General features: G+C 37.5%; 1 protein-coding gene across 1 annotated transcript in view; it reads right to left on the bottom strand.

Moving 5' to 3' along the window:
- LOC148353763 (serine protease HTRA1A-like) overlaps window positions 1–12,596 on the bottom strand; it is a 59,138-nt gene that overhangs the window by 11,020 nt on the left and 35,522 nt on the right. Inside the window, exons 4-6 of the mRNA XM_088350918.1 lie at window positions 4,542–4,736; window positions 4,430–4,462; window positions 4,210–4,324 (exon numbers count right to left, since the gene is read on the bottom strand). Coding sequence (XP_088207044.1) covers window positions 4,210–4,324; window positions 4,430–4,462; window positions 4,542–4,736 — 343 coding nt within the window. The remainder of the gene's footprint in view (window positions 1–4,209; window positions 4,325–4,429; window positions 4,463–4,541; window positions 4,737–12,596) is intronic.

Here is a 12,596-nt window from a genome sequence, read left to right as displayed (position 1 = left end):
TTTACATTGGTATGATAGTTCATGTATTTTTGCTTAGTATTCAAATATTTTTTTACAACTAGGAGGCACTAAATATTTGCATTTTCTATCATAAAACCTTTGCTCAAAAAGCCCCAGAGAGCCACTATGAAGCGCCAAAAACCTGCACGTGACTCCAGAGCCGCTAGTTGTTGACCCCTGCACTACACCATATAACGACACAATTGATTAAAAATGTCGTGTACCACAATTTTTGCCTACTTTGAAAGTCACTTATATGGTATATAACTGTATGATATGATGTAATGAATATATTATTCCTGTCCCTAACTATATTATGTTGATTGTTTCAAGACACGTATTCCTATTGATAAGGCAACAATCACTTTCTAAAAAAATTCCCATCGGGTTTACATCATGTGTCATTATCCTAGCATACTGGAAGAAAGATCATCATTTAGCAAATCCACTTAGTCCGCAGACGTCATTTTTTAACTTCCCATAACGTGAAAGACCCCAACTGGACAAGTTGAATTCGATCCAGATGGTAAAACCGCACACAATAGGATCACTGTAAACCAGGGACGTCAAACTCAGTTTAGCTCTAGAGCCGTATCCAGAGATTCTGTTTTGATGCAGGCCTGATCAGTAAAAGAATGTCAACTCAAAATGTTTAGCTTGATTTTCAGTTCTATGCAACCTCATTCAGCCTACATTAGTAAGCTACCCTAACTATAAAATCACAGATGACAAGAAAGTTTTTTCAAACACAACACATTGATTCACAAACAGTTGGCATTGAATGGGTCAACTGGTTTGCTCCAACAGTTGAGTGAATGCAGTTTTACACCGGAACCAATTTACCATGCTATACAAATTCAACACTGCCCTCTAGCGGCTGCAGAGCGCATTTGGTTTTCATTTTTGTATTTAACAAAAATAATAATAACAGTAAAACTCGGTCAATCCGGATTCAAATGGACCAGGAAAATTATCCGAATAGCCGATTAGCCGATGTCCAGTCTTCTCAAACCCTCTAACCTCAAAATAATATTTAGTAGAAAAAACATGAATAACTCATCTATGTTTGATTGAACATGAATTTGCGTGTTTATATTCACACAGATAAAATGAGAATTGTAGCATGTAAGAACGGGAGTCTGAGGCGGAGTAATAAATGTCAGAGCAAACGGGAGCTTCATTGACATAGCTCGTCAAAACAGGGCACAACAACAAGACAACCGAAGCGTTCCATGTCGTTCCTAAAGATCATCTTTAGACGACTTGAAGCGATCTAACAACAACAACAACAACAAGAGCATGTTGCCATCTCTCCAACAGGAAGAAGGGACAGCGCAACTTCCTAACTTGTCCCACTGGTACTCTCTACTCACCAACAGTGTTCCGTGGGTGAATTATGTAAACACGCTATAGAATATTAATGAAACATACATACTGTGTTCTTCTGAATATCTGACAATGTTTGAGGTTTCAAAATATTGAAAATAAGCTGCAATATCGTTTTTCTTCATGCCAGTGTGATCGCTACGGTATTGTATGATCTTTAATTGATCTTCTAATGTCCGGTCCACTTTCCGGAAAAGTTGCTTCATCCAGCCTCTTCCGAAAAGAAGATGTCAAAGACAGCATGTTGACTATAAAATCCGGAATATGCATAGATTTTCCATAAGAAATACATTAGAAATCCTCCGGACTACACTTTTTATCCAGATTTCGTGAAGATTCAGATGAACCAAATCTGGATTACCCAAGTTTACTGTCCATTATGGATATATATATATATATATATATATATATATATATATATATATATATATATATATATATATATATATATATATATATATATATATATATATATATATATATATATATATATATATATATATTTATATATATATAAATACCTTAAGAGACTCGCTTCCTTTTGTAACATACAGTACTCAGGAATTTATAGCGGGCCAGATTGAATCATAGATTGGGCTGGATCCTGTCTGCGGGCCATATGTTTGACATGACTTCTGTAGTCTCATCAGTACACGTATGGTTGGAATGGGTCCTGCAATGATCCGCCTGCCTTCCTAAAACTGATGCACCCGACACCTTCGAATGCCACCAAACACCATCATCAACATCCAACTGCCACCTTCCCCTCTGCAATTAGCCTCACCGATGACGGGCAGTTTCCTTAAAACAACACAGCTGTTGAATTTTAATCCCACCGTTTTTTTCGACCCACGCTTGTGGAAATAATTTAACACTCACTATTAAACACGTTTTTTTTTTCTTCTTGCCCCAACCGTATTCCAAGCCTGGAAGATGCTGGTTAACCATAGTCTTTCCGGGTTTAAATAAACTCCTCTAGACTCAATCTGCTCTGTTATTTTTCTGTGCTTGACACATTCAGCCAAATTTTCCAACAACATAATATTTGCCAAAACCGCCAGTCTTGGCATGTTAAAGAGGACATAGAATGGAAAATATGCTTTTTAACTGCTTAAGCACAAATGGAATGCTCCAATTTAGCTAAACTAGGGCTTAGGATATGATCAAATTATTTTATGTAATCCACCGATAAAAAAACAACAAAACAATTATTTGTGAATTTGTTAACTTGTGAATTCGAGAGTGATTTTGAATTACTAAGAGCTAAATCTAAGTATTAAACAATGGTCACAAGCTATGGGTAGTCCAGTGCTATGCAGTCAGGGGAGGTAGGTTAGGCGGTGCCTTACCTGTCGTTGGGAAATATGAATTTTAAATATGTTATTTTAAATGGTAATATTTATTATTCTTTCTCATTTAATGTCACAGTTTTCACATTACATTACACTATTACATCTCATAAGAAATAAGTATTAGGCAGCATTGCATTGCTAGGACAAAATGTTTTTTAAAGAAAGTTATCTTAATGTAAATATGAAGTTGCTAATTTGGTAGTGCATTCAGTGGGATAAAATCTCAACGAGGTTGATGCATCACTGCTCAATTACATTTTAAACAATCTGCCGCTATATAGGTCATACCTTACATTCAATTAGTATGTAACAAATTACTGTGCTGACCAGATGCAGATTAGAAGTACAATCTTAAACCCAGGCCAGATTCTGGTCTGATCGGGCCTAAAATGTCAATCATTAGGTTTGGGTTGACCCGGGCTTCCCTTTTGGCTGACTTTTTAAAAAACTATTATCCACCTGTTATTGTTTTTCTTTGTCTCTCTGCCCATCTTCTCCCTTAGACTGTCTCTTAGACAATGTCTGGTGGTTTATGATCCTATTTTCAACCCGTCTTAATGACGAATGGCCTAAGAATTTTCCTGTCAACTCTTAATAAAAGTCTGTCAATGATGGAAAACTGTTGGTTAATGTAGCCTCTGCAGATGCAGAAATATCAAAGATGTAAAATTTTATACAGTCTTGTTTAACTTGGAAACCTAAAAAAGTCAGGCTTTATGTGTCGCGCGTCAATAAAACTTGAGGTTGGGTTCGCAGTGTGAGGTGTCCTTAAAAAAGTTAAAAATTAAATATTTTCTCTATTGAGTATGTGTTAACAATAGTGGCCCAACTGAGTTCAAATAGCCCTTATACCCCTATCTGCTCTTATCTAACTCTTAGCAAAGCTGTTTGAGGTTGTACACATTAGGTAGGAGAAGCAGGGGTGAAAGGGAGTGCTGGAGAAACGTCATGCTCATCCCTGTGAGTTTTCCTAAATTCTATTTGTTAGTATAGCATGAAAATTGTGAAGGTAAGAATAGGCCTGCTTCAAAAACAGTCCTAATTCCAACCCAAACCCCAACAGAAATGAAAAGAAAAAGAGTTTTACCAAGCGTGTCTAAGAAATTCACCTACTTGCACGTGCGTCAGAGGCTGCAATAATGACACATGACAGGTGATGGCCGCAGCGAGTAGATAAGTTCCAAATTCCATATAGCTCCTAAATTTGTATCAAGTAGGGTTTGTTCTTTTACATTTATTATAATAGTATTCATTGAACCGACTTACCCTGATTATTTTTTTTTAGCAAAACAGTCGGCGCTAATTAAACAGAACTGACCCGCATCGGAGTGAGTCTTTTGTGAGCAGCTTATTTTTTTAAATTAGAGTCTATGAAACATGACAAATTCACATGAATGCAGATTTGCCTTGGACAATATCCTCATGCAAGATCCGCCAAACTGGTAAAAATTCAAAGACCAGATCATCTCACCTCTGGCCTGCCTGTCGTATGACTCCGCCAGGAACTGCTGGATCTTGTCCGAGGGGATTGCGAAGGAAATGCCGGCAGTCACCTTCAGTGTGTTGATTCCGACCACTTCACCGTCCTGAAAGTCATCGAGTGCTTTGTTATTTTTGCTTTGCAGTTAAAAATGCTCGACGGCGAAAGTATGGAAGTGTAAGTCTTTAGTGTCCGGAAAAAAATTCCTTACCAGATTAACCAAGGGTCCGCCGGAGTTGCCATACTGTCAAGAAAAACAAGGTAAATATTTTCAAGGTATTCCAATGTGTATTCTGTTTGTCGACAGTGCAAAGGCAACGGACATTAATGATGGCGTCCGTCTGGATGTAGTCCATGTCGGAGTTGCTGAGGCCAAGTTCCCGGCCCCCCCTCTGGGTGGTGCTGACGATCCCTGTGGTGACTGTGTTTTGCAGGGAAAACGGGCTCCCGATGGCCACCACAAACTCGCCTGGCCTCAAGTCTGAAGAACGACCCAGCAGCAAAACTGGGAGCTTGGTCTGCGGGTAAGTGCAATGGAACCGAATGAGCAAGTTTGAAGAAGCTAAACATTGAATAGGGACGCTGTAATCACGTCTATTCGAATGAGTAAAATATCATATACCCTATTTATTCGTGTATAACGGGATATTTTTTTATGTACCTAAATAATAATGTAAAGTTTGGGTGCACGTCATACACGAGGATTTACCTAAAAAATATTGTTGACAAAACATTGGATGCACGGAAAAGCAAAGCACCGGGAATCGAAACCAAGGTGCGACCATCGAAACCTTACCGCTGGACTATTAGTGATATACAGTAGATTTCAAAAGAGAAGGCATTTGGTTTTCTCCTCTCATCACACTAGTTTTAGTCATGGTACCAAAGGTGAATGTTAATGTTTTTGGTGCATTTACAATGACAATAAATTGACAGAATAAAATTTCAGGTGAGATCATGGAAAAGCTGAAAAATAACCGAAAGAAATTGAATAAATCAAGAAGTCAAATACAAGCAATCAAATAAAAGAATAGATTCAGATGTTTATTGATTATGACTAAATCAATAAAGATATTATAAATGATTGAATTAATAAAGAGTTTATGAATGAAGAAATCATACAATCATGGTCATATATATAGGCAGTAACACATCTTAATATTTCAACACAGTACCCCTTTTGTTTTAATTGCGTGTTCTTACTTTCCTTCGTTCTATTTATTATCTCTTGCATTTAGAATTGTGCGATACTGGGAATTTTGGTATCAATGTGATCAAAGCAAATATATGGTAGAATCGATGGATACCAATCCCACTCATTTTGCCTGGAAATGTTATGATCACGGATTATTTGATGTAAATGTAAATGGTCTGCATTTGTATAGCGCTTTTCAAGTCAATGAAGACCTCCCAAAGCACTTTACAATGTGCTTCACACTTTTCCCTTTTACACACTAACTAACCGATAGCAGCGTCAGCCATGCAAGGCAACTACCTGCTATCGGGGGCATTAGGTATTCAGTGTCTTGCCCAAGGACACTTCGACATATAACACAGAGGAGCCGGGAATCGAACCTGCGACCTCTTGATCCTGTATTCCCTCCTTGAGTTAGTTAGTGTATTAACAGTAAAAAAAACTATATGAATATTTCTTCTATACCTGTTTCAGAACAAAAGCCAAGGACAAAGGATTTACAGGCTCCTTGCTCTCTGCAAGGGGGGGATTTTTCATGTGTTGATGTAAATTTGTGATGTTGTCACAATGGCAGATCACTCTGCCATAAATATTGAACCTGTCCTTTTTTGTAGTTGAAAAAAACTTGCATCACACTGAACTACGTTACGTATTTGCTCTTGTAATTTTTAGCTTATGGTGGGAGTGAGAGACAAATCATATATTTCAAGAGAAAAAAAAAAGAAAAAAAACGCAAAACTCGCTCTCCAGACAAAAGCGGATTCTTCAGCACATTTTACTTCACTAAATGACCTTAAATGATTTGATAAAATAATAACGCATACTGAACTGTTTTTTTTTACTTTGTATCCTGAAACACCTTTGTAACTAGAGGCAATATTTTCCTTTTCAGGTACTTTGGCACCTGATACTTTTATATGTAGAGCCATTTGTAAGTAGAGGTACCACTGTGTCTCAGAGCCATATGTACTCATGATAAGATCGATGTATAGCTCAAGAGCCATAGATAAGTTCCCGACCCATGGACTAGATGATTTGTTGTAACCAACATTCTGACGAAGCATTTCTGTTTTGCTACACGTGCGTGGAAACAGCTGGCTGGGTAAAGGAAAATAAAAGCTCTTGTAGGTAAATAATGACAGTGCGGCCGACTTAGTTACAAACCGAGGAGGCTCGCGCGAAAGAAGCAGACGCGCTGGGGGAGGTTATATTTATCTCTCCATGCTGGTGAAATAATCCCTTGCTGCTGGGAAGGCAAAAGCCAGACCGCATCGCTTGACCAATGTGCTCGCTTCTTGCAGAAAGAAATAATGGGATGTATTTCAGTGTCCCTTCTTGCAAAGAGTTCAGAGGCATCTCTGACACCATAAAAGACAGTGTTAGGAGGAACGCGTCACAAAGGAACAAATTCCTGGAACGCAGTTACTTTTCTCAGGAACGAGTACTGTAACGCGTTATTAATAAGATTTCATAACTCAGCTGTCGTTACAACATGATGTTTTACCCTGCTAAAAAGCATATTATAAATTAAAATGTTGTTTATTCTTTGAGGATATCACATGTGTCCATGTAGCATCACACAACCCTCATTACGCCAGCAAGACAATGCTGATTACAACTCTGAAAAAGGGTAGGCATGTTTATAAGTAACTACAAAATACAACTAAATACAGTTACGCTGGCTCCTGTCAAGCACAGAGAGCAAGTGCAATTTCTCCCTGATGATATTCTGATATTCTTCTGTACATACGCACATCCAAGGCGGATATACCACTATAAAATAAAATACTCAAATCATGAGTCAGTTTATATGCGGATATTAGGTCCTGTGTCCCGAATAACGCATGGTAGGCAGTGTTGGGGAGGGGGCGTGGCTTATATAGGAACAACAATATTAATGGGACAAATGTAAGCACAGAATTTATGGTAAGAGAGCGCAGATTTTTTTTAGTTGATATATTATTTTTACAATACACTATCAATATATATGTACTTTTTAATGAATGAGGTCTTTTTTATCACTGGGAGACACAACATGATACACACTGTAACTTTAAAATACTACTACTGGCCATTAAATATACATTTTGCTTCTTTCTAATACTATTATTTTATTTATGTAAAAATAAAAACAAGTAATATTTTAATTATTTTACTGTATTTTTAACCCGTTTTCTAGTAGAATGTGAAAAACAATACTGACATAATAGTTAAATATTTTTCCCATTATTTTAATAGATTTTTTTTAATGCAACTATAGTTTCCTAACTTGCCTTTTCTTTTTCTAAAATTATGTTTTAAAAGCATAGTATAACACCAAAATAATATAATATTTTAATACATATTTTGTGTTAGTGACAACAATACTTGCAGGATTCGCTAATGCGGTACCTGCAAATACCCGGTAGCCCCTTAACAACAGTTGAGTAGACAGCTCACCAGTGCTGGGTCATTGTGATTTTCTAGTAAAATTATTTTTGTAGAGGTTGAATGAGTCTACTTATCCCAACTTCCAATAATTAACTTGGTAATAACACAGTAACGACATAGTAATAACATAAGTTGATATTCTAGAAATGCATATCCAATTGGTAGCTCTTTGCTCTGATTAGTTACAAAAAGTAACTCTCAGCTTCAAAATGGTTGGAGACCCCTGTCTTATATTCAAATTATCTTCCAACAGAGTATATTTTTTCTTAACAGTGCAGTTTTTCTAACTACGGTAAAAGTGGGTGACTATGACCAACCCATCTCTCACTTAAACAGTTTTAAGCACTTTTAAAAGAGAAATGACCCATTTTGATTTTAAGCTGTCAATTCAGTCAAATTCCACAAGCTCAAACTGGGTGCCGTCGATTATTTTTTCACCACGGTGGATGTCGGGGTCGAGAGACCACAGTCTCTACCGGGATGCATTTGTTTGGTCAATGCCGCTGTGTGAAAAGCAAATGTAATACTTGTGCACACAAACACACTTGTGTGCATACGTGTATGCACGCAGCTATGACAGTATTTGACGTGAGCAAACACAAACAGACGCCTGACTCGGTTGGTATTCGACTCTAGTGTCAGTCACACAAAGAGTGTGCTACCCATTCTCAATAATTATGGGGCCTAAAATGGTAAAATGATGCAATTTATTTAAAAAATGCAGCTACAGTTACCATGTGTGCGGAGTCTAAAAAGGAAAAAATAAAACAAGCTTGCAAAGCAGGTCTACTGTACGTAGTGTTTTAAAAATGGTATTTGAAAGTCAGTTTACCTGGACGCTGCAGTGACAAGCATGAGACCAAGCCAAATAGACAGAGGTCAGACAGACCGACATAGAAAGAAAGACCACGGCAGAGAAAAGACAGAGGAGGACAGACAGAGTTACAGAAAAAGAGAGAGACAAAAAAAGAGATAAAAAGACAAAGAAAAAGACAGAGATAAATAAACAGAGAGAAAGAGAGAGAGAGATGGAGAGGAAAAGGAGATACAGAAAGAGAATGCCATAGACGGACAAAGAAAGAAAGAGACATAGAGGAGCAAAGAGAGACGGGAAGAGAAATAGACATACACAGAGAGAAAGAAAGAACAAAAAACAGAGAGAAAGAGAGAGAGAGAGAGAGAGAGAAAAGGGGAAGAGTAAGGGAAAGAGAGAGAGACAGAGGGAGAGACAGATAAAGTGAGAGAAAAAGGGAGAGAGAGTGAGAGAGAGAAAGGGTGAGAGACACGGATAGAGACACAGAGAGAGAGCAAGAGAAAGGGTGATCATTATTATTATTATAGATTATTATTGTTATTGTTATTATTTACTTATTACTGATTGATTCTTTTTTCTTAAGTATATTGAGTTTGACACCCTTGCTCTATGATAAACACAAGAAATTCAAGATGAAGTTATCGTAATGGACCCAAAAAAAGAGTTAAATAATGTTAAAAATGTGTATTTGTCATAGAAAAACGATCGGAATTATGCAATTTTTAGTCACAATTAAATGAAACAGAACACTTTTCATGTTTTGGTGTAGTTAGGTGGGTTTTGAAATGTAACAATTTAATTAGCTTTTACATAATAGAGAAAGTAGAACTGGAAAAAACAGTTGAACGAAACAGAAAATCATGTAAAACAATTAAATCATGTACTGCTTGTTTTCTTTGAAGGAGGACAGCCTTTCCCTTCCGCCCCATGTTCTGATCAGCATCCAGGTTTTGAGATGAGGAGGGGAAAAAACAAGCACTGGAGGAGCCGTTTGAATTAGTTTTTTTTACTGTAAAAAAATAACTGTTCCAATAACGTCTGCTTTTGTTTAATTATAGAGGGGTTCGTAAATACATTAAGGCCATATTCTTTTGTGAGATCACATAAATGCTTCCCCTTTTTATTATCTCTGGCTTTGTTTCAATGGCAAGAAAAGTTATTTTCCTCTACTTTTTTCCTTGTCCACTGTTCGGGATGTCTTTCGTGGGGTTCTTTGTGAATGATAGCTGAACCATACAATAGACTGTTTGCAGAGCGGGAAGGGGACATGAAAAGTTCTGTGGTCTCACAATTGCACTTTCAAAATGGCTGACAATCATTTATATATTAGAGTGACATAACACGGTGGGCTATGACAAAAACTAAACTTAAGTTGGTGGAAATTCCCCAAATTCCTATTTTCAGATCAGTCTTTTGTCCAGACTGTGTCTGTCTTGTACTGATTAAACTTAAAGAATTCTAACTAAAAACACAATGTAAAACACGTTGATGACTGAATACCAAATGAATAAATGGATAACGAGTTTGGTAATAATATAACAAGGTGAATAAATGCAATAGTTTTATATAAGTAATCAAGAGGTGGATCAATTAGGACTAATTGAAATGATTGAAATGACTGAAACAGTAAAACGGTTATAACTAAAGTCTCATATAACCATGAATATGTATGCAGTGACACGTTTCCATATTATAACACCTTCCAAATAATGTATTTTATACACTGAACTGTCAGACATTAAGAATAATAGATATAAATTAACTATTAATGACCTTAACTGAACGTTTTTTTTTAAACACAATTGATATTTTTTTTATAATTTTAAACGAATCATATGTATGTTTTTGTGAATAAACTAGACTAGAATTGGCCAGTCCAAATTGTCCCTAGGTACGAATGAGTTGTCTGTCCCCGTGTGCCCTGCGATTGGGTGGCAACCAGTTCAGGGTGTCCCCTGCCGACTGCCCGGAGATGGCTGGGATGGGCTACAATGAGGATAAGCGGTACGGCTGATGAGATGAGATGAGAATAGACTAGACTAGACTAAACAAAACTAATGCGCAATACCAAACCAAGCAATAAAAAAAGATTACGATATGCGTATTTAGTATATTGCAGTTTAAAAATTCCAAGTGGCCCTTAAACCCTTCAATTTTCTGCATATAGCCTCAGGGGAAAGATTTTAGACTTCTCAAGCTTATAGTTGTGCAAGGTTACATCATCACGAAGAATGTACAGCCGTAAACAATTCTGATCAAAATGGAAACAAGAGACGGAATGTGCCAAATGCATCAGTTTATCTACAACGCAGCAGCACTCAGGTGTGAAGCACCTTTCGACATGACATCGTCGGGGTCAACCGGTCAAGTTCTGCTGCTCACAGTCAACAGAAGACCGTGACTGTTAGCAACTCTCCCCGCCAGAATGCACGCGTCTTTCACCCAAAGACATAAGCAAGGAATTGCAAATAAAAAGACGAGATGGGAACAACGCGCACCGCAAATTACAGGAAGAGAATGTGACACATGTGAGCTAAATCCACAAACGAAGGAGAGGGGTGGTGTGACGGTTAAGAAGAGTCTTATGTTGGGACAACGCATGGCGATGAGTCATACAACAGGACATCTGGCAGCTTCGGAATCAATGGTATTTTTGATGTATTTCTTGCCGGCGAGAAAAATTGTTGCCTGAATAATTGAAGAAGTTGCATTGGGTGCATTTGACAATTTTTCCCTTGGAGAAAAAGAGATGTGGAATGACTGACACCTAGGGACACATAAGCAAACGCCCCATGACATGACAGAAAACTGTTTTGCAAATGTGCTCCAGATTGCCTGTTAATATTTAAGAATTTCTTAAGATACTCTTGTTTAATTTGAATTACTCTTAAACAGGGTTTAATTTGGTTGTCCTTGACTAAATTGCCATACATTCTCCTAATCTGGACTCAACTCTGTTGTCCTCCACTGTAATGTCTTAACTGGACAGGGCAATGTTGACATAATTTTGACTAAACTCTATTCTACTAAGCTGGAGTGAGCAATTATGCAAAAGTCATTTTAACAGGACAAAATTCATGACCTTAAATGAAACTGTACTCTTTCACTAAATAACTGTTATTCCAAACTGGACTGTTTGCTTGACCTTGATTGAATTCAGTTCTCAATACTCTGTTCGATCTAGATTGGAACAGATTAGCGTGGCCGAGTCAGAACGGGACTTTCATGTCCTAAACAAATCTTCAAAACAAGCATAGGCCCGCAAATCCTGAACAGGACTAGATTCAGATGTCCTAAACTAAACTGGACTGTTGTACTTAATAGACTTGAGTGGAATCTGTTTAAGTAAACTCGTCTGTCCTAAACTGGACTAAAAAAACTTTCCTAAATTTGTCTGAAATCTATACCTGATGTACTGCGTTTGACACATGACTCACTCAGTCTGGGTGACGATTTCATGCGACTAAAGAGTTAGAGGGGGTAACTAATATCCACGATAGTATCTCGAGAATTACTTGAACCTTGGCGGTGACCAGAGACTCGATTATGACTTGCACATATGTGACCTACTGCAGCAACAGCAGGTACACGGCTGCTGTGGAAAGAAGAGCATTTGAGTTAAGGGTTTATGGCCTGGTTGTCTCAAGGCACCGCTAAAAGTAGCTATTCGAACTCCTGTTTAATGGAAGCCAGGTGTAACTGCAAAACTGTGTGTCATATGCTACAAAGGGCAAATGCTACAATGGTGCCCTTGTAGACTTGGAAGAAGTACACTATTTTAACCCAGAATAAACAAAGATATGTTCTTTAAACAGGTTTGCTTATCAACTGTATTAATGACAACTACAGTTTTGACTGCATAGTTTTGTTAAATTGCACACAAAGCATTCTTGTACATCTAAAGTTTAGAGGGACAAATACAGGATTGAACTTGGTTTT

The sequence above is a fragment of the Urocampus carinirostris genome, chromosome 13 (genome assembly GCF_059441175.1).
Source record: "Urocampus carinirostris isolate Australia breed hairy pipefish chromosome 13, RoL_Ucar_1.0, whole genome shotgun sequence".
NCBI lineage: Eukaryota > Metazoa > Chordata > Actinopteri > Syngnathiformes > Syngnathidae > Urocampus > Urocampus carinirostris.
Note: the sequence above shows the minus strand (reverse complement) of the source record. Positions and strands in the feature narration are given on the sequence as shown.